Source organism: Letharia lupina (genome assembly GCF_014066315.1).
Source record: "Letharia lupina isolate WasteWater1 chromosome Unknown contig_11, whole genome shotgun sequence".
In the NCBI taxonomy this organism is placed as follows: Eukaryota; Fungi; Ascomycota; class Lecanoromycetes; order Lecanorales; family Parmeliaceae; genus Letharia; species Letharia lupina.
In genome coordinates this window covers 775,834-797,027 of record NW_023502980.1, presented here as the reverse complement: position 1 = coordinate 797,027, position 21,194 = coordinate 775,834, and the positions used below count along the sequence as shown (strand labels likewise).

Below are 21,194 nucleotides of genomic sequence, written 5' to 3'. Positions count from 1 at the left end.
ACAACAATTTTATGCAAAGTCATGTCTGGATGGTCCAAGAAAGTGGGATGCGTTCTCGATTCTTCCAGCTGCATCTGGGTCCGGTTGCTGTCGATCACCAGGCGCAAACTTGATGACTCACTTGCTCTATACTGAGAGGAGATATAACTCGGTCTAAGAAAGGCAGGTCGATAAGGATTTCTGCGGTCAGCACATGGCCCTCTCATCCCAAGGCGCTAAAATCAGGTACCTTCCGACTTATGTACAACGTGCGGCAATACCGACCGACGAGGATGAGTAGTGTCGTACGCCATTCATGCACCCTATTTCAACGGCAGTCCATATGTATGCAACATCTCCAGCCCCCATCCAAACCGTATTCTTGCATCGATCGAGGCTAGACCTCTCCTCTCCTCCCACAATTGATGGAATGCTCCTGCTTCGATCGTCAGTCTTCGGCCAAGGAGAAACAAAGAAGGAGACAAGATGATCGAATTTGCCTTCTGTTATCGCAATGTTGTCCTGACCCGAAGAATATGGAAAGCCTACCTCTTCAAGCGCAGTCGTTGGGGTTGATACTGTCGTACGTCGGAGATAGTCTTATGGAATCTATTGTTGTGGGATTTGACGCATGCCATGGGTACGAGTAATGATTGTACCGTGTTCATGGACCCACGATTGTTAGACTGATCGAATACGGACTAAGCCTAGGGTTCCTGTGTTGTGACGTACCAGTACCTTTACCTATGTACTCCCCTAGCTCCGAGGCCCTTTCATTGCTCGAACTACTGCGAACTTTTGAAATTGTAGATCTCACCCTTTCAGTGGCCAGCATTACTTGTATTGCTTACAGATACATCCGCCTCATCCCTAATGGCCATCCTGCCCAGTCTTTCCACCCTGCTTCCCCCACCCCGCTCCGACCTGAAACCCCTGTCAGGAACAACAACCCTGACACTTCTGCCTGCCCTCGCACCACCGTTGACATACTACCTCGCCCTACTCCTCCTCCCACCATTCCCCAATACCTCCTCTGAGCCCACTGCACGCGTCATCCCATTCCTTCGCAACTCCCTCGCCCTCCTTTCCGGCATTCTCTTTTTCCGCCTACCTCTCAAATACCACGTCCCTTTTTCCGTAGGCTTAACATACCAGCTCGCGCTCGTCGGATTGTACGGTGGCTGCAGGGTATTGGACGCATTCTTCATATCCCCCTACCTATTTCAACATATACCACGAAGAGTGAAATACCATCATGCTCCTCGCACCCTTGCGCCTAGCACTCCGCTGGGCGCCGATGCGAAGAGCTGTTCCAGCTTGCACTTTCTGACCCCAGGCGATGGAGAAGCGGTCACGGAAACGGCAACCACGGATGAAGGATGGCCTCACGGCTGGAAAGACAGAATAAGCTGGGCCTTGGAGCTCGAGCTCTCCATGCGCGGCGCTGGCTTCACGTGGTCGAGTGCTGACGTGAGGCATACAAAATCGACTTGGCGACCGTCCATCAGAGACAGGACCCATTCCATACTCGTTCACGTGTTGCCAATTTTGGTGGTCAGTTGGGCGGTGATCCGCGACATCTACAGTCTCAATCTAGCAAACGGGGAGCCGTTTGACGATCTACCAATCGGGTTGCAGTTGGTTCTGACCGCTGCATTGGGCGCCTTTCTGATGAGTGCATTTTCCTTGGGTCACAGTACATTCGCCATCATGTTGGCGCCGCTGGCACCGCATCCGCTCTCTTACTTCCCACCCCTCTACACCGCGCGTGTCTGGGAGCTCACGAGCGTCCGGGACTTCTGGAGCTACGGCTGGCATCGTCTCTTCTCCCGCCTTTTCCTCGTCTACGGTGTCTGGCCCGGCGAATGGCTCGAGCGGAAACTGACGGGGAAGCCCGACGAGGAGGCGGCGGACATGGGCAAGGTGCTCGGCGGTTTCGTGAGCAGCGCGTTCGTGCACAGCTTCGCGGCGCACACTGTCATGGGCGGATGGGAGGGCGCGTTTGGGGAAGCTTGGTTCTTTGCCGGTAATGGCGTTGCTGTCGTAGTTGAAGAAGGCGTGAGGATGGCGGTGGTACGTTATAGGAGGTGGCAGAAGCGGCAGGGAGCAGGGGATGGGAAGGATGAGGTCGGTCTGGAGAGATGGTATGATGGGGTTATAGGCCGCGTCTGGTGGGTCTGTGTACTTTTGTATATGGGTAGGAATTTTGCAAGGGGTTGGGTGAGGGCTGGGTTGGTAAGGGAGATGGCTGGGTTGTAAGTTAGATATAAATCGATTAGACAGGCATTGGGCCATCGCTAAAATCCTCTCGAGGGATGCCAGACTCCGTTGACGACGGAAATATTGGTATCCACGCATACTACTCGACAAGCTCAAGGGACAATATGCCCTCTATGTGATAGTGATTGGCGGCGAAAAGATACATCAACAGTCTCCGGGAATACTTCCGGACGGGCAAGAGTGCCCTAACGTTGTCAAAGTTCACAGCCTGTGTGCCACTAGGATGGTACATGTTGTAGCAAATTTCTGGGGTCGTCAACGTAGACAAAACTGAGTCTTGATTCGCTACCGCTGTCTAAAAAACCGCTTCTAGGGGTATCAAGTCATGAAAAGGACAACACGATGCCACGATACCACGTGACAGTATCAAGAGAAGCCTGTAGATTAAACTTTAGCAGTCGCAGTGCCGCCAATCCCGACGGGTCCTAATCCACAAGGACTAATAGACCGAATGGGACCGAGCCTAATAGAAACGTTTGCTATCCAGCGCCTTCCCTCGCTGCAAGAACCAGGCAGTACCTGATGGCGCCGGCTTCGCTTGCTGTGTGAAGGATTAGCAGTCATCTAAACTCTTGGTGCAACGATAACAGACCTTCTTCTTCTTCTGCTGTTCAGCAGGCTTCTTTTCCCCTGTCTCCCCAGCAGCAGCACCAGTAACGGGCTCCTTGCCCTCCATTTCCACCGCAGTAGCATTAGAAACAGGCTCCATTCCCTCAATCTCCATCACAGCAACAATAGAAACAGGCTCCATTCCCTCAATCTCCATCACAGCAGCATCAGTAACAGGCTCATTGCCATCCATCTCCACTGCCGCAGCATCAGTAACAGACTCATTGCCCTCCACCTCCATCGCAGCAGCATCAGAAACAGGCTCCTTGCCCTCTGTCTCCACCGCAGCAGCATCAGAAACAGACTCATTGCCCTCCACCTCCATCGCAGCAGCATCAGAAACAGGCTCCTTGCCCTCTGTCTCCACCGCAGCAGCATCAGAAATAGGCTCCGTTCCCTCAATCTCCATCACAGCAGCATCAGCAACAAGCTTTTCCCCCTCAATCTCTACCATAACAGCACCAGTAACGGGCTCCATCCCCTCAATCTCCATCACAGCAGCACCAACAGCGGGACTCTTCCCCTCCTTCTCCAACCCAGCAGGCTCCCTTTCACCTTCATTCTCCTCAGCAGCAGCGGCGTCCTCCTCAGCAGTAGTGGCGTCCTCCTCAGCAGTAGCGGCTTCCTCCTCCTCCTCCTCCTCCTCCTCCAAAACCTTCTCCTCAATCAACTCCTCGAAAGAGGCCAGCTCCTCATCGGTCAACATTCCCGGGTTGTAAGGCACCGACTCGTAAGGCACATCCGCCTTATCCGATACATGACACTTCACACGAGCCTTTGCGTCGCTCTCCTCCTTCCTCGCCTGCTTCATCACCTTGGACCCATACATTTTCCCCATCGCCTCCACTGCAGCCCCGCGAACGTACGCATTTGGGTTGTAAAGACCGGATTGGAGGGCCGGATTCATGATGTTGGGAGCCGGCAGATCTTGGATTGCAGGCACGACTTCGTTGACCGGGTGCCCGGTCACGCGGGTACGGTCCTAGGGGGGCAGTGAGATAGATGGAAGAATCGCAACAGAGACGTTACTTACCACGACAGAGCAGTGGGTTGGCATTGTGGCTGGGTTGGGGAAGTTCAAGTAGCTGTTCGGGAGGTTGCGAGCATGGATGATGTTATTGATGCGTGTTTTGAAATCGGTCATGTTGAGAAAAGTTGACGTTTGGTCGTGAGATGTAGCAGGCTCGAAGGTATGGTATAGAAGATATGCGATGCAGCAAGGATGTGTAGAAAGGATGCGATAGAAACCACAACAGTGGTGCGAGGTTTGCGGTATCAAATTCGTAGAGTGAAAAGCAGGAAAGGTAAGAGTCAAGGATGGTTGAATCGATCGTTGTTGACTTGAGGTGATAGTCGGTAACAGCAGGTCAGACCACGAAGCATAAATAAACACATCGTAAAGCAGAAATATTGTGATCGTTTGTCCATCACGGAGCGAGAGTGGAGTGTCGTGTGAGCTATGTGATAAGCATGCCTGCGACAGCAACTCACCCCTCAAAGACGCCGTGGTTCAACTCCACCCCGAAGTCCTTGGCAATCTTCTTCATCTGCAGTTCCATGTCATCCTCCATGCCTCCACCTGCGCCAAAGAATTGCTTGACCTTGGCAGCATAAAAATACACGTCGCTGCCGAAGAGAACGAACTTGAAGAGCAGATGATTTCCAAGATTCTTGAACCTCTGGCTCAGGCTAAGATCAGGGCTATCGACCAGACTACGCGATGCCCAATTGCCTGTTATTTTTATACGGTTGACCGGCGAGCCTAGGAATTGATTGTTTCCCTGGACGATGCGAAGATTTCGACCGATGAAAATAAGTTCCTGGGGCCATTTCTTCTCGTCTGCTAGGATATCTTTGATGCCTTTCCGCATCTTCTGCTGCATTTCATACGCGCGTTCTTGCTGCTCCTTACCAGTCAAGCCTTTCCTGATCTCTGCTGACGTGCTGTTATCGCCGCCAGTATAAGGTCTCATCAATGTCGCGGAAGCAAAGATATCGGCATTATTGATGCCCCAGCTTTGGACAATTTCGCCCAAGGTCTTATTGTCAAAAGTCATCAAACTTTTCCAGAAGAGACAATACTGATGCCGGAAATCTGGTTTCATGTGCACATAGAGCCCATGGTCGATGAGCACGAGCTCTGGTTTCCCGGAAGGCAAGCGTCGGATGAAGATATTTCCGGGATGCGGATCGCAATGTACCCATCCCCAGAGGAACATCTGTGCGGAGAACAGGTCTATCATTGTGGTCATGACATCTTTCAAAGACAGACCGAGTCCACCTTGGCCATCTTTGCCCTTCCACCAATCCCGATCAGGCTTGAGTCTCTCGTCAATGAGGTTACTACGAACAAAATCTGCGACTTCCAGGTGTTTAGGAGGATCAAGAGCGGCTCCATGACACCCAGGACTACCTTGTCTCCATCTGCCTTCCCAGGGTTTTGTCAGGTGTTCTTTGTCCCACAGTCGTACTCCCTCAATCCATTCTGCAGTCATGACACGCGTCGAGCTTAGATCTCGATACACTTTGGGAACGTAGACTTTGTCTCGCAGACGAGGCTCCCCAGCCACGAGCTGCCCCATTCTCTCAGCGTTGTCGGCTTCGTTGACAAAGTCCGTCTCCAGCATCAGTCGCTCTGTTATGAAGGGTACAAGACTGTACAGAGGAAGATCGAACCAATAGGTATATATCTTTGTCACTACCCTAATAGAAAGTATCCCGTTAGCGTCTTACTGCACTCATATTATGTTGGATTGCTGACAAGGGTAGCCTACTTGAAAGACCAAAGATCCCAGCCCACTTGGTGAGCAATCTCCCTTTTCTGTATTTTTACAGCGACTTCTGTTCCATCTTGTAATCTTGCCCAGTGGACTTGAGCAACGCTAGCACTGGCTCTGGCAGTCCTCTCCATTACACCCTTATTTGGATCTCCACTAAAGCTAACGCCGAACACCTCTTCCGGAGACTTCCCAAAGTCCTCCCTTATTACTTGCTCAACGTCTTTCCAGTCGTTTTGAGGGGCGTCATCGAACATCTTGGCAAACATCTTCTGGAATTCTGGGGGTAAAACGGCAGACTGCATGGCAATGGCCTGACCGATTTTGAGGTACAAGCCTCCATTTGACTGGAGAAGGTCGGCCAGGCGTTCTGCATTGCGAGCATGAAGCGCGGGTATCGAGGCTGCGAGGAGAGGGTTCGGTCGAAAGTTGATCTTGTAATCTAGGGCTACGATGAGACCTAAACCGAAAGTGCGAGCACTGCGGGTTATGGAAGAGGCATAGAATTGTCTGTCGACGCCGTACAGCACACCTGTGCCCAGAGCGAGATACATGAGACGTCGAACCCATCTTCTCGTTCGACGATAAGTCTTTGCTGGAGTTGGTCTGCCCAAAGAGCTGGGGGAAGGAGGAGCGAATGGTTGGAACTGCTGGGTTTGGAGGGACCTGACAGGCAAGTGAGGGAATAGTCTTTTTCGACTATTTATACTGGAGTGTTTAGAAATTTTTAGGCAATGTGCAGATAGCCCGAAGATAGAGCGAATCATCTCAGGGGGTCAAAAGTCAAGGCCTCAGTATGGTTATATTTGATACATTGATATATGTGCAAGCTATGTCTTCCTAGTGACGCCGAGACTTGAATGTAACGCCGGATAAACTTCGGCACTTACGAAGACCCTGAATCTCTTCACGCGTGAATTGGGTGAAAGCAATCGGACGCGAGAAAATCCAATCTTAGAAAAAAGTTAGTTCTATGGTTCCCTTCTAAAGCATCATTCCATTGTCGTGACATTCGGACGTCTAAATTGCTTCATTATTTCTATAGAGCGTGTCTGTGTTCACCACTCTTAACTCACTCACACCGCTCATTCTGATACTTAAGTCATTCTTTTGAAACACTGTAAAGTAACCGTCCAAAGGTTTGGGCCAATTGACTAGGTACCCTTAGAGTACCCGATCGCCCGAGACTAGAGTAGAAAGGTCTAGCTTCAATCTTAGCCAAAAAACACCCCCAAGTGCTCCAACCTCCACATCAGAGCAGCCCGCCTCTGACAGCGACCTACGCTGGCACACTCGTTTACAAACAAAAGGCATTCCACAATGGAACTTAAACCATCTGTGTCGTACTGTTGAGGTTATATCTAGTGCGCAATCGCCAATGCGCTCGCAAGGGGCTCGTAGGAGCTCTCTAAGCCTCCTCCTACATCCAAACCCCATTTAGGCGCAAAGACACCACCACACTTCAACAGCATCAACTATAAACTCAAGTTAATCATCGCTGTGCTCAGAGAACACTTTTCACAATGCTCCGACCGGCGACACCGTTGACAATTCTTTTCTTCGTGGCCTTCGTTCTACTGCTTCTTTCCACCATATCGACACCTATCGTCAAAGGCATACCTCTTGCATCCTACAATGGAATCACATATGGAGTGTTTGGAACTTGCCAGGCGAGTGGATGCAGCAAAATACAGATCGGATATAAAAGTACGTGAACACCTGAATTGGAGTGAGCAGACATGGAAAGTTATGGGGAGACGGCTGTTTCTCCAAGCCATGACTTGTTCTACAACATTGTTCTTGTGAGGCGAGATACTAAGCCTGCCTCCACAGATCCGAGTAACGATAAAACCAATTTCTCCCTCTCCTCTAATACGCGACACGATCTCTCTTCGATCCTCATAGTTCACCCAATCGCTGCTCTCCTCACACTTATATGCTTCATACTAGCTGCTACCTCTCATCTACACTCGCCATCACATTCGCCTCGCTATCTCCTTGGTCTGATCATCCTATCCGTACCAACGCTTTTAATCACTCTACTGGCATTCTTGGTAGACATCTTGCTGTTTATCCCACATCTAGCGTGGGGAGGATGGATTGTGCTGGCAGCTACAATTCTCATCCTGGCAAGTGCTATTGTCACATGCGCAATGCGGAGAACCCTAGTGAGCAGGAAAGCTCGAAAGAAGAGGATAGCTGAGAATGCGGAAATGAATGGAGAGAACTTCTATGCTCGCCAAGCCGCGCCTCCAGTTATGGCCATGGATAGGGCAGAGTCGCCGCCTCCGTTGACAAACCAACCCGCTGTGAGCGGTAGTATGGATGATAACAAATTGCCAGCATTCGCTACTTTTGAGACAAAGAATGGCGGCGACGAGGATAGGATACCTTTGAACACAAGGACACCATCCAACAAAACATTACCAAGCATGCCCAGCAGTGGGGGACAAGCATATTCAGATGATGGATTCAACAGATATGGCGGGCCGCGGAGAGGAGGACCTAATAACATACGAGGGGGGCATGGTGGACGTTACAATGGACCAAGGGACGAGTATGGGAATCTTTTACCACCGTCAAACGCTTTCGGTCCAATACCGCCCGCCGAACGGAGGAGGGACATGTCCGAGCCGCCGATGAGACGTCAGTACTCCAATGAGACGATGAATTCCCAAAGCTCACGTGGTAGGGGAAGAGGAGGATACGCACCTCGGGGATACGGCAGGGGCGGACCCTACGGCCCTGGGAGAGGTGGACCCTACGGACCCGGCAGAGGCGCCTACGGACCTGGCAACGGAAGGGGAGGAATACCGATGGGTGCGATGGCAGCCGGAGCAGGCGCCGGCATGATGGCAGACGAATACGGGCGAGGGCAATGGCCACCGCCTGGATATGCTAACGGCTATCCTCCAGAAGGTCGTCCTGGGCAATACGACGGCCTAGGTGGGCCTGCTGGATATGGAAGAAGTCCTTCCGCTCCAGGCTATGGAAGACGACCTTCACCAGGACCGCCATCTGCACCTGGAGGATATGGAAGACAATCTCCTGGGCCTCCATCTGCACCTGGAGGGTATAGAAGACAATCTCCCGGGCCTCCATCGGCACCAGGAGGCCACAGAGGACCCTCACCTGGAGGATATGGGAGAGGGCCATCACCACCTCAACAGACAATTCCCGGAGGCTATGGCAGAGGCCCTTCGCCAGGTGGAGAATACGCGTATGCGAGACAAGAAGCTCCGCCAGGCCAACAGCCAATAGACTCTTACAGAAATGAGCCTTCTCCGCCACTGCCGTTCCAGCATCCTGGTGACGGTGAGATAATAGGGCAAGCTATCGAGATGGACGCGAGGACAGGGAGTCCGGGACTCGCGTCTCCTCAATTTCCCCGAACGCAGCTGCATGACCGCGATGGCGACGTGCAAGGCCTTGTGGGTCTCCAAAACCAAGGAGCGAATAAAGAGCACAGAGATTCGCCTATGAGCCTCACGAGCGTCTACAGCGGTGAACAGTAAGCCAAACCCCCTGTTAACCCATTTCCTCTCACGTCCTAAATCATCTCCAGACCATACGTCCCACCCCGCTCTGTGTGGGCTGGTGTGACCCGCGGTGTCACCCCACCTCCCAACACTATTGCCCTCGACCCCGTCGAACTTCCCACTTCCAACCAAAACACAATGCGCAGACCCCGCACCTCCTCGTTACCTCAAGCCCACGCTCCGGGCCACGGCCGTAATCAGTCTTCCGCCGATGCCTATTACGAAGACGTCGATCCTCGCTTCGTCACCCCTGAAATCGATACCGCCCGCCAAACGCAAGCGACCCAGTCTTCTGCTGCCGTTCCCTCATCTCTAATGCCCGGCATCTCACAAGCACCGTCGGACCTACCGCAAGCCCAGCATCCGACTATTGAGACAATTGATCCCAGCTCATCATATGAGGAATTGCAGGATGGTCAAATGAGTCCGGCAAGTGATATGACATCGATCAGCCAAAGAGGGGTCAATCCTAATTGGAGGCCGGGAACGGAAGGAGCTGGTGGCCAGAGAAGCGGACAGGCTAACCTAGGCGTGCCCGGGAGAAGAGAACAGAGACACCAGCAGCAGCAAAGGGATATGCTGTTGAGTTCGAACCCCGATTTCGAGTTGCCCGGTGGTAGTGGGCCCCATGGTAGGATACCGGCTGGTGTCAGAGGACAGCAGGGACAGGCTTTCTAAAAGCAACGCTATATCGCCTCATTTGGCTTCCATAATTCCACCGTCGCTCTTGGTGATATCACGAGCTGTTGCCTCTTGTTTTCTAGGGCGACCGAGTCATTGTATAGAGCGATTGTCGCGCGCACTTCCCGGGTACGGATACTTTTACTGTTCGCATGATGTATTTTTCCTTTTCGGAATGGATAGTGATAGTGTGTATAGTATGGGAAGAGAGGACTCGCATCATGCCTCCAGATTTTTGGGGATAGCATTTTGATTGAATGGGGTAGGTAGTGGGCAAGGATAATCAATGAACTATTCACGCTCCATTTCCACAAGATCTTTGAAGGTGCTGTCACATCGGGATCGAGGCATATTCGTGGAAGAGCTATGAGGTAGAATTATGTGTTGTAGATTATAAGGTATCTATCTATCTGGCTGCATGATTAAATTGGTCTCGGCCATCCAGCCAAATAAGTGTCGTGAAACGTAAGCCATCTATAATCGTCATGAATTCAGTCGTGACAAAAAGGCGTCAACCCAAGTTCACCCCTTATCAAGCCAAGTCACCATGTCTCGGGCTGCCGGTTCTCAAATGGTCTATCCTCCCCCTTGCCGTAAATCTCGTGAATCTCTCCAGCCTATCGATACCCAGGTGTTCTTTCGCATCTCTACCCACATACACTTTAAACGCATACCTCGGTGTCTCCTTCTCCCCAGCTGGCGTCCCTAACAACTTGGTCACCAGATCGGTCTTGCTCGTCGGCTCTGCAAACGCCGTTTCCATGAGAAGCGGGCTCTGATAGACGAAGCTGACGAGCTGTCCGAGCGTGCTGATATCGTGCGGCAAACGGCGTTTCCGCGTGGGCCAGATGACGATGAATGAGACGGCGTAGATGACGACGAAGAGAACGAGAGCGTAGTAGCCTGGCATACTGGCTATGACTCGGATGTCTTGCCTTTCAACGACGAATTGGGCAGTAAATATCCCGCCTGCTAGGACGGGCAAGGTGAGGGAGAGGAGGCTGATGAATGATATGTAGGCAAGTTTGTAGTGGCGATTGAGAAGGGCTTTGATGGTGACTTCGATTGGTAGGCATGCCGTGTAGTCCAGGAGGAGGGATTGTTCAGCTGAAGCACCGTCGCGGTGGGCGAGGGAAGCGAATGGTTGGAGCGCTCGGAAGTAGAGATCGACGGGCTGCCAGAGGAGGAAGAGTAGCATGCCAATTAAGGAGGGTATAAAGCTGTAGAGGAAGTCGGCCGGAGAGAAGCCTTCAGTCGTCGTTGGAGCGGGGAGGAGAGGAAGAAAGCCCCGTTGGACGGCGTGGTTGACGAAGCTGACCACAATGAAGGCGATCATTAAGACGATGGCGATGACGATCCAGGCGACCACCATGCCGTCTCTGAGAAACCAAGGTGTCCATCTGTATCTTAAAGCCAGATCATGGACGTCCTTCAGAGTGTCGAATGTGGAGGCCTTCATGGGCTCCTGTGCTTCCAGATCATGGCCCGTGTTTGGTGCAATTTTGCCCTGTTCTAGTGAGAATCGTGGAACAGGTGCGTTCTCCTCTCCGATGCCGTAGAATGCTTCGTTTGCCTGTTTCGATGTATTCCAGTAGCCGAGCCTGAGATGCTTCGCTGTGTGTTGGCGAATAGAAGAAGTATGCATTTCGGAACGCGCAAAGTCCGAGAGGAAGTTCGATCGATGGAAGAGTGACAGGATGTCTGCTAGGGAGACCGGATCCCACTTTAGTCCGGTTTGGCGAGGTACGAATCGGACGAGTAGAAGTAGAAGTGCGACGAGCAGTAGCAGATAGAGAACAAACAATGTCCACGCTATCGGCTGGACCGCTGTCCACCTCCAAATGTTCTCTGAGTTGTAGTATCGCGTTTGGAATAAGCAGCTCTGCAGTGGTAATGTAAAAATCTCGAGCCAAAAGATTATAGAGCACAGGCCTAGCAGAGGCTCTTGGTAGCTGAAAAAAGACAAATTGGGTATCAGATAAGTAACAGGAAAAAGCGTCATGTCGTGTAGAACTCCAGAATTTCCGATGCTCCGTCCAGATGATAATATCATAAATGGGACAACTCGATGCATTGCAGATTGAATGATTTGAAGCCAGATGATAATGAAGCTCGCAAGAAGCGTAGGCAAGTATTCGAAGACGAAGTAACGGCTTGTACCCGTGCCGTCGTATTGCCATAAGCCGAGGTGACTGTAGGGATAGATGGCGCAGAAGAGGAGGCCCGCGATCATGAAGAGGCAGCAGAAGATGAGGGCACCGAGGGATACGAATTGTAGAGAGTGAGGGACAAAGTTGAGCTTGGGGTGTCTGAAAGTTTCAGTCGTAGGTTTTGTAGAGTGTAGTATATTCTCTGTTGCTGTGGTACCTTTAGAAAAGGCTCGTGTAGGTTGAGGATAGATCGACCACAACTTACGAGGTGATTCCGTTCGCGTGTCTTGTGGGCGAAGAGGTTGCCCTTGCTGTCTGGTACCATAGTATCCCAAACCTTCATCGGGTATGATCCTTTCGACAGGATAGGTTGACGAATTACCTGGATGTCGCAAGCCTGCCACTTCCTCATCCCGAGTCAATTGGTCGATTGCGAATTGAATATATGGTGTGTCGTCGACTCCAGGGGTTGGTGGGCTAATAATCTCGCTGACTGGTCTTCGGACGATTGTACCATCTGATGAAGACGAAGACACAGGCTTTCTGGGAATCCGATGTTGTTCATTTCTGATCGGTACCTCCGGTTTCTCATCGTCACCTGGGTCCTGGTGCTTTACCGGCCGGACGGTGGGAATGGTTGCTTCTGATTGTAGGGCGTCTCGACTTGGATCAGCGGATCGCATACGCAATGGCGGGGTCTGGTATCGCTGGACGATGTTTCGATCATCATTATTGCTCGATCCCTCGGAGGTGAGCGAATAGTAGTCATCAGATGCCGTGATAGATTGTTTGGAGTTTGTATGTACTAGTCGAGGAGTGCTGGTATTGACATAGCGGAGCTTGGAATCACCAAAATTCATGTCTGCCGTAAAGCCGTTGGAATGTAGAACACAGTTTGAATGACATCCTGCTGGAGCTGGTAGCGAGGAGTAGATACATATTTGCTGTCGGCGGAGGCTGGCGCGCTGGTGAGGTGGCAGGAAGAGACTGGACGAGGGAGGCTGGAAAACGAAATCATCGTAGGGCTGAGAAAAGCCTTGGCGTCACTTACTCCTTTCAAAACCCAAACCCAAATTAATGGCTCGACTAGATAATCATGTAACTAATGCGATACAAAGGTCTGGTGTGGTATTGAAGCTGGAAACACTTTGAGTGACTGAGTACAACAAGGACATGTTTTCCAAATATATGTATTGGTGTATGTCTGCTCTCCCCCCTTAAGTGTCCAAATCTCGAACGATTGGCTTCGGTCCATCAAACAATCTTGTATGTACATCAAACGCGCTGCGCCAAATATGTGGGGTATGAGAGATGCGTCCAAATGCCTACAATCGAATGTGAACTCCATCGCTCATGCTATGCTGATGCTGCGCTCCGCCTGGGCTCAAAATTTTCGAAAAGTAGGTGTTTACCCGTTCAGAGATGACATGCAGAAAGAGATTTCCGTAAAAGTGAAGATGGTGTATCGTGGTAGAGTTTGCATTCCAAGCGACCCCTTGCTGCTTATTGGTCAACAACAGGTCCTCTTCATGCCCACCCCATGTTTTCCAAGATTGCCTTCGTCTCGTTGATGGCCATACCACTCACTCCTAATGCTCTGACTTGCGTCCCTCTCCGGAGTCGTTGCAGCCCAACTGCGACCTTCCAACCTTCTTCTTCTTGCAGGACGAATACATATTTTTTGCCTTCCTGATCTCTTATATTTGCTCTGAGGACGTGCAGCCCTTTGAACTCGCCGCTCTGTGATAGAACACTGCCGTCAGATTTCGTTCGTATCGATGAAGAAGAAGCACCTGAAGATCCAGACAGGTAGGGTTTGCAAGCACGCGAAGACGCTTCAACGAAAGACTCAGACTCTTCGGCAGAAGGAGTTTTGGAAGCCCATTTCTTGGAAAACAATCCAGAAGAACCAGTTGGAGCATTGCGCGTTGCGGTAGTGGAGCCAGAAATTGCTCCCAACGCGTGTAGGTGGGGACACCATACCTCTACCAATTTCAAAGTCCATGCCTTGACATCCCATTCCCGCTGGGGAACGCCTCTCACGTCGTCGTCAATAAAGAGACCTTCGGTTGTAATTCGGAGAATGAGACCATCTGTTACGGCGCCCACTCCAGAGACCAATTTGGAAATTGGAACTTTGGTGAATGTGTTATTGAATGAATAAACTGCCTTGAGGACAATCTTATCGGGATCTTTGCAACGATATGGGCCTCGATGAGAAGGTGGTGGTGTTGTCCGACTGGTCGACTGTGAGGGTGCGTATGAGGACTCAGAATATATTGACGAAGCGGTAGCTGTCTTTGTAGATCGTTTCGGCTCGTCGTAAGGCCTGTACGAATAGGCATCATCGTCTGTTGCGGTCTTTGCGGTTGGATGTCGGTGTTCTTTGGTGGGAGATGCTGGTCGTGGTCTCTCCTGTGCTCGCTCCTGTGCTCGCTCCTGTGCTCGTTCCTGTGCTCGCTCCTGTGCTCGCTCCTGTGCTCTTTCCTGTGCTCTTTCTTTTTCTCTCTTCTCTCGTGCCTCTCGGGCCTCCCGTTCTCGTGCGTCTTTTTCCCTTTGTTTAATTCGCTCTTTCTCATCCTCCTCCCTCTTTTTCCGCAACTCTTCGGCTTTCTTCCGCTCCTCCTCCTTTTTCCTTGTCTCCTCCCTGGCCTTCTCCCACACTGACTTCGCTGTTCCATTTGGTGCAGGATTAGCTCGTTGCCACGTAGGCTTGGGTGGCGGTCGCGGTTCCGGAGGGGGAGTATATCCTGGAGTGAATCCAGGGCCCGGGGTGAAGCCAGGATTTGGACCGTGAGTGAACCCGGGAGTTGCACCTGGAGTGAATCCAGGAGTGGGACCAGGAGTGAATCCAGGAGTGGGACCAGGGGCGGGACCTCCAGCTGAGTGTCCAGGCATATGCGCCTTGGGCGCCCCACCAGTACCTCCTTGTCCGGGACCTCCAGCTTGTATCTGGGTCTTCCCCCAAGCCCAGCCCGCAACTCCCACTGCTAGTAAGAGTATCATGACGGACATCCCACCACCAGCCACTATGGTTGAGAACCACTCTTTGAACACTGGTAAGACAATGATCCAAAAGGTAACACCCAGCAGAGTGCAGGCAACGCCAGCCAGGAAGCTGTTCAGATGAGGCTGCAGAGATGGTAGGTATATGAAGCCACCGCCGGACGAGTGTGGCGGTATTATGAAGATGTCGTAGTTGCCCTCGGGAAGACCACTTCGATTGCCAGCACTGTGCCCATGAGGCGGTGGGGGTGGAGGGGGAGGAGGAGGGGGAGGGTTCATGGTAGACCTCTCTCGCCGTGGCTCCGATCACTGGGTTGAAACAATGAAGGAGCCCACAAAGGCTTTATCGAATTATTTGGGCTTGCAGTGGCTTCTCCACACGTCGGTACCGCAGGGATGATATTTCGGGTGAGTGCTTCATGTTACCGCAGGTTGTTTGCCGCGGTCCTGGTCGTGCTATTTTGGCCGATATTAGCGGAGGTGCATATAGTCGGAGAATCTTCGATGATGAGGCTATAGGTAAGTAGAGCAGTAATAATGGTCAACGTTCGCTGTGGTGGTTGGTACCGTTGAAGGTTTTTGCTTTGTTTACCGCGTGTTGGCGAGAAATTTCTTTGACAGGCCGGCCTCCGGGGTACGCTGCCGCCCGGCACGCTACCGCAGACCCTGCAAGATAAAGCAAGATGATGGAATCGTAATTGTCCTTGAACCTTTTTCAATATAATAATTGCTGATACGGAAATTAATGGAGGAGCAAAATCCACGTCCTCAGATTGATGCGACTTTTGGTCTGGGGGGAGCACGGACATCCTTACTAAGACTTTTGGTTGTTTTGATTACATCTTGGTACCGCTCGTCCTGCCACCACCCTACACCGGACTTACAGTAGTCATTAATGTTACGTGATCCATCGCAGCTTGACCTCATACGTGCAGCTACCAACTATTCAACATAGTGGGGAATAGACCAATAGCAGACAGCAAATCTTGTGATGAACCTGCGGCACCTCGGCTTAGCTCAGCGAATAGGAACCTTTACAGCAGTACGGGCGGCTCGAATGGTCACGTAGTTTGAATACTCCGGAGCAGCCTAGCTTTGGGTGTGAGCTGGCAGTGCACCTTGCAATTCATCTCAAGTGCTAGAGGCGGTGATGGCTCGCCGGTGCTGCACGTCGCGAGAGTCTTGTAAATAAATACCCAGAGCGCGCAAGACGTCGGAGCTTCCCGAACCACCATACACAATTGGGCATCGCTTGGGGCCCAATGTTTACAAATTTTCGCAAGCAAGGACCGCGAGTGACATGATGCAAGACGGTTCTACTAGGTAGTGACTTATCAAAATACATGTCGCATGAAAAGCCGTTGTGAAAATTGCAACTCGCCGGACGCGCCTTTATTAGAGTTCTGTCAAAACGGCAGATCCCGCTCGTCAGGGGCAACCGCGCCACCCCGTTGAGCTGGTCAGCTGGCGTAGGCTGGCTGCGATAGAGAAAAGGTGGCAATTGCAGTGGAAGAAAGAAATTCATTGAATCATTAATGTTGAACATATCAGCGCCAAGTCCGAGCTTCGTCCTCAAGGATTTTTTATGCTTAGGGAGAATCTGCAATCTCTTTTCAGCTATCCAATAAGCAAAGGATACTATCACTCTATGTCACACTATGAGTACTCGATCACGTTTCTAGCTTACAAACCTCCTTGTTCCCCATTTGTTCTTCACATGCCTTTTGGAAGTGATACTTGTTCCGATGGTCCATGGTGTCGTGGTGAACATAGTGTCTCTGGTTTTCCTTGATAGTCTTTCCAGTTTTGCTTAGCCAGCACAGGTTACAGTTGACATCTGTGATGCTACCTCCTCTCTTGATCACCTCTTGCGCTTCCTTTTCCGCCTGTTCGCACATGACGTCCGCGCCCATGCCGAAGCGGTGCTTCCCTCCGTTAGTACTATTATCCGAGTATTGGTCGCTTTGAACCGGGAAATGCCAGCCAAGGTGACAGAAGGCCAGATACGCTTGGACAGGCCAAGTCTTGTCGATCTGAAAGCTCGTCTGGCGTGCTTCGGCAAGCCCTTTTCCCTCGTTCACGGCGATCCAGGACTGGAAATTGGCCTCACGGAAAAAGCTCACCGTCTCGTTGCCGATCTCATTGCCACAGATGCATGGAAGTGCTTTGTCTCGATTGTGCGTCTGCTTGTAGCTTTGAATAGGCTGAGGAGAATAACAAACAGGCACAGCGGCACCTGAACTAGAGTTGGAGGATGTCCCTTCTCGAACTTGATCGATAGTTGGGAACAGGACGTCTGGGCGAAATTGCGACCGTTGCCAATGGTTGTAGGAATGGGTGAGAAATTCTTCGGCATTAGCGCCCCACCAGCCCCAGTGGTTATCATTCTTCATCAGCTTGTCTAAACCGAACATCTCCAGCTGCTTGGTTTGGTCCCAATTTTTCCAGCATTGAGCCTGGCAAGTAGTCCCAGGTTCGGGTTCAATGGTGAATGTTCCTGAATCCCTATCCGATCCATCGATATTGGTCGTACAATGCAAGTAGCACATTGAGCTTTTCAGTGAGACTGAGATCGCCGCATTTAGGAAATGAGCTGTCATGGCCCTATTGTTACTAGCAGTCAGCCCCGACACAAAATAGCAGTGGAATTAGCTGCTTACATCTCAAGCTTCGATGTTTCTTCTACGAAGAAATCGCGCTCATACTTCGTCAATCGCACGTAATCTCTTCTGAAAATTGTTTCCGCCATAATACTGGTGAAAGGTTGGACGAATGTGCCTATAGGAAATGATCAGCGTCTCTCTAGCTCTAGGATCTTTGCACGCCTGCACGTCGTACCGTCATCCCCGAATCCGTCCCCTTTCTTTACTTCCTTCAAGTGACTATGGATGGTCGCCCGGTAGTCCTCTGCGGCAGAGAGGATTTTGTCCGATATTACGTTCGTCAACTTCTCGAGATCCTCCGGACCGGCATTTGGGAATCCTGAACAAATGCCGTCCTGCATAGCCGGGCCAGCAATCTATGAAGGTTAGTAACGCAATGTTTTAGTCTGATTATCATGATATTGGCTTACCGTAACTGGCAATGCTACTAGCATATTAGTCGCGACTCCAGTCTTTTCCCCCCTACTCTATGCCAGCCCCTTTGTTTAACATTGTCATTTTTGTCGTAAGAGCGTTGCCATTTCCACGGCGTCTTGACGCCAGCTACGTTCTTTCCGCCTGTTGCTGTGGAATCAGCGCCTTCATTTGTGCTATCTCCTGTGGACCCAGGCCCGCCATCGCCACTGTTGGTTGGAGACCCAGGTGTACCTTCTCCGCCTTCATTTCCACTCCTTGGGCTATCACCACCATCCGTCCCCGGGACATTTCCGCCCTCACCAGCTTCAGTACCATCCGTCCCTGGGACACTTCCACCCTCACCAGCTTCACCGAAGGCGGTTTCCGTCGAACCCTGCCCGACCCCTTCCCCAACCTCTTCCCCAACTTCTACTCCGATCTCGCTAGCTTCAGTCTCAGTAAGTGAAGCAGTTTTCCCAATTTCTTCCTTAACTTTTACCTTGATTTCACTAGCTTTAGTTTTAGTAAGTGAAGCAGCTTCCCCAACCCCTTCCTTAACCTCTACCTTGATCTCACCAGCTTCACTCAACAATGGAAGCAGCTTCCCCAATGCCGGCCTCCAAAGCAACTGCAACCTCCGCTTCCGCCGCCGCTACGGCTCCAAAGACTGCAAGCGCCGCCAGCGCCGCCGGTGGCGCTGAAGCGAAGGCACCGAACATGACTGCTGTGATTCCAGCTTTCACCAAGTTAGTAAACAACTCGCACTTCTTCTGAACGCTCGGATCGAATTGCCAAAGGAACGTTGAGGCAAACTCACTACACTTGGCATCACCGGCGGCTTGGGCTGCTTTGCTTTGTTCCCGCGGAAACTGTCAGCTTCATCAAGACGTCGAAGAGGACATGGACACCTACGTGTACTTGGGCACTGATCAAGCTCACGTGATGGAATGAATCAAAGACATAACATATCTGCCGAGCTCTCGTCCTGTTCTCGATTCTCTCGCTGATGTCGTCACACAAGGGTCTCCCATCACAGCCGTTATATGCAGCACCACAGTTGACGTCTTCAGGCCACTCGAGAACACTCTTTGCAAAGAAGTCCGGTTCTGACAACCGCTCCTCCCAAGCGGTCGAGTTCTTGTCGACTTCCTTGATCCAGTCGGCGTATGGCGCGCCAAAATTGGAGGCCTTGAATTTTTTGGGAGTCGCCTCAAAGAAGTGGTTGTCATGAGGCACGTCGTGGCCAATGTTGACTGGGTCCAAACCTAGCCCGCTTCCGGACGGATTGGGATCTTGTTGGATGAACGGGGGGTCTTGTTTTAGGAGACCGTGGATGTCGTATTGTTCGCGAGTATGATAGTATAGAGTTCCATTCAAGGTGGCGGCAGTCACTGTGTGTGTGCAACGGGTATGGATATAGGCGAAACCACGTTGAGACCATAAACCTTCCAGATCCCTCCATCTAAGCCTTTTTGCGCTTTTACCATACACATTCTATGCGGAGACCAGAGCTTTACTGATGTCAATCCTTCGACCCCTGATTTTCAATCTCAGACTCCGTTTCGATAATAATGCCGTTACTTGCGGTGGTTAGCGCAAAGTGGTATCATAGCTCAAAGAATCCTCACTCTTGAATGTTTGTGTGGACGAACACTACCTTGCCTTACCGCCAGGTTCTTCACAATTTCCCGAAACACAAATATCTCCCATTATCTCAGGAAATTACATTTGGGGGTACATACGTGTACCGGAAGCCAGTGAATACTTCAACGATAAACATGAAAGGTCCGAAAAGGCTTGATTCTCGTGAACAAACATGGAGATTCCAACTCCAAGTATAAAACAACCCCCTCTCATTCATTGATCAAGATTCTTGCTCTTCAAATCATTTCCTTCCCAGATATCAAGAAGGATCGGTGGAAGGCTCCAAGAGTTACCCTCCGTAAAAGCACACCAGAATCTCCCTCCCAAAAGAAGAACCTGAACAAACGACAAGGAATCGACAAAAGAGTCCAGGCCTCTACACATCCACCTGACTCCACAACCGAAGAATGTCTTCGCCTCCTTGTAAACACTGCAACTCCTGCGGCCGGGTGACGGAGCGGTGCAGTGCCTGTGATGGCGCAGGCGGCAACCAGGGCGCCCCCGTCGTTTGCAGTCCCTGTGGCGGGAGTGGCCGAGTGGTGTTCGACAACAGTCTGACGTGCCAAGCCTGCGACGGAACGGGCAGGATTCCAACGCGGCAGATCTGTTGGCACTGCCGTGGAGTAGGGACAGTAACTGCGTGGTGCAAGCGCTGCAGGGTGTAGTCATGCAAAGGGCCTCTTTGTCGCCGATACCCTGGCCAGGAGAGCAATGACAGGCCTGACCGTTCGCAACCTGAAGCAATGTCGTTAGCTGGTTGTCTGTGCTTGGGGAAAATGGTAGACTGCTTTCTTGACCGCCACTTGAGGGTAGAATTGGTACGTTGGCAGCCGATCTAAATTCAAGCGTGGAAAACCGTTGTGAATTGAACTCGTCTTCAACTGAACCAATGCGGAGTCAACCATATTGCATTGTACGTAGCCCTGAAGACTTTCGTACTCCTAGCCGTGTGTTTAATATCTTATCCAAGTCTGAAACCTCTTCCTCACCACGTCTTAACCGCGGCGTAGAGAGTGACGAGTTGACAATCTGGCGTTTCGTAGAGACTGGTAACTGCAACGGCTATCACGGTAAGGGGGCGCAAATGCCCAGGCAACTTGAGATTCCTGTAGCGGGGATGGCTATCGAGCGAGCTGGGGCACAGTGACTCAGTGTCAAAGCTGCGGTAGTGCGGGCGTCTTCACTGCGCATATGTAGTTCGTTCCCGGCAAGAAAATAACGTTTTCAGTAAGATCGATTCTAAGGTGGATAATTGTAGCTTGCCGGAACTGTACATGACTCGATTGGACCGCAGGGACGGTACAATTGGCACTCAAAAGGGGGTCTTGATCTGATGAAAGCAGGCGCGAAAATCTTTGACCGAAAAATAGCAAACACATCAACGATAAACACGAATGGCTCGAGAAATGGCTTGCTTTGTGTGGACAAACATAGATTTTCCGAACTTAAGTACAAAATTCTCTTCTCTGT

At 51.2% G+C, this 21,194-nt stretch overlaps 7 protein-coding genes across 7 annotated transcripts; 2 read left to right on the top strand and 5 right to left on the bottom strand.

Annotated features, from left to right (window-relative positions):
• Positions 1-852: 852 nt before the first annotated feature.
• On the top strand, positions 853-2,238 carry HO133_000805 (uncharacterized protein; the record flags this gene model as incomplete). The annotated part of the gene is made up of 1 exon (XM_037291741.1): positions 853-2,238. The coding sequence occupies one exon, from the start codon at positions 853-855 to the stop codon at positions 2,236-2,238; it is 1,386 nt and encodes a 461-aa protein (XP_037152103.1).
• A 100-nt stretch (positions 2,239-2,338) lies between these two features.
• HO133_000804 (uncharacterized protein) lies at positions 2,339-4,012 on the bottom strand (the record flags this gene model as incomplete). The annotated part of the gene is made up of 3 exons (XM_037291740.1): positions 2,339-2,554; positions 2,852-3,850; positions 3,902-4,012. 3 exons carry the CDS (start codon positions 4,010-4,012, stop codon positions 2,339-2,341), a joined length of 1,326 nt encoding a protein of 441 aa, XP_037152102.1.
• A 343-nt stretch (positions 4,013-4,355) lies between these two features.
• On the bottom strand, positions 4,356-6,199 carry HO133_000803 (uncharacterized protein; the record flags this gene model as incomplete). Its single annotated transcript, XM_037291739.1, has 2 exons — positions 4,356-5,571; positions 5,643-6,199. The coding sequence occupies 2 exons, from the start codon at positions 6,197-6,199 to the stop codon at positions 4,356-4,358; spliced, it is 1,773 nt and encodes a 590-aa protein (XP_037152101.1).
• Positions 6,200-7,168: 969 nt separating this feature from the next.
• On the top strand, positions 7,169-9,862 carry HO133_000802 (uncharacterized protein; the record flags this gene model as incomplete). The annotated part of the gene is made up of 3 exons (XM_037291738.1): positions 7,169-7,352; positions 7,479-9,156; positions 9,211-9,862. 3 exons carry the CDS (start codon positions 7,169-7,171, stop codon positions 9,860-9,862), a joined length of 2,514 nt encoding a protein of 837 aa, XP_037152100.1.
• A 535-nt stretch (positions 9,863-10,397) lies between these two features.
• On the bottom strand, positions 10,398-12,875 carry HO133_000801 (uncharacterized protein; the record flags this gene model as incomplete). Its single annotated transcript, XM_037291737.1, has 2 exons — positions 10,398-12,223; positions 12,281-12,875. The coding sequence occupies 2 exons, from the start codon at positions 12,873-12,875 to the stop codon at positions 10,398-10,400; spliced, it is 2,421 nt and encodes an 806-aa protein (XP_037152099.1).
• Positions 12,876-13,542: 667 nt separating this feature from the next.
• Positions 13,543-15,300, bottom strand: HO133_000800 (uncharacterized protein; the record flags this gene model as incomplete). Its single annotated transcript, XM_037291736.1, has 2 exons — positions 13,543-13,902; positions 13,999-15,300. The coding sequence occupies 2 exons, from the start codon at positions 15,298-15,300 to the stop codon at positions 13,543-13,545; spliced, it is 1,662 nt and encodes a 553-aa protein (XP_037152098.1).
• A 1,391-nt stretch (positions 15,301-16,691) lies between these two features.
• On the bottom strand, positions 16,692-19,573 carry HO133_000799 (uncharacterized protein; the record flags this gene model as incomplete). The annotated part of the gene is made up of 7 exons (XM_037291735.1): positions 16,692-17,526; positions 17,682-17,799; positions 17,860-18,040; positions 18,151-18,664; positions 18,846-18,949; positions 18,993-19,471; positions 19,519-19,573. The coding sequence occupies 7 exons, from the start codon at positions 19,571-19,573 to the stop codon at positions 16,692-16,694; spliced, it is 2,286 nt and encodes a 761-aa protein (XP_037152097.1).
• Between the last annotated feature and the right edge of the window lie 1,621 nt (positions 19,574-21,194).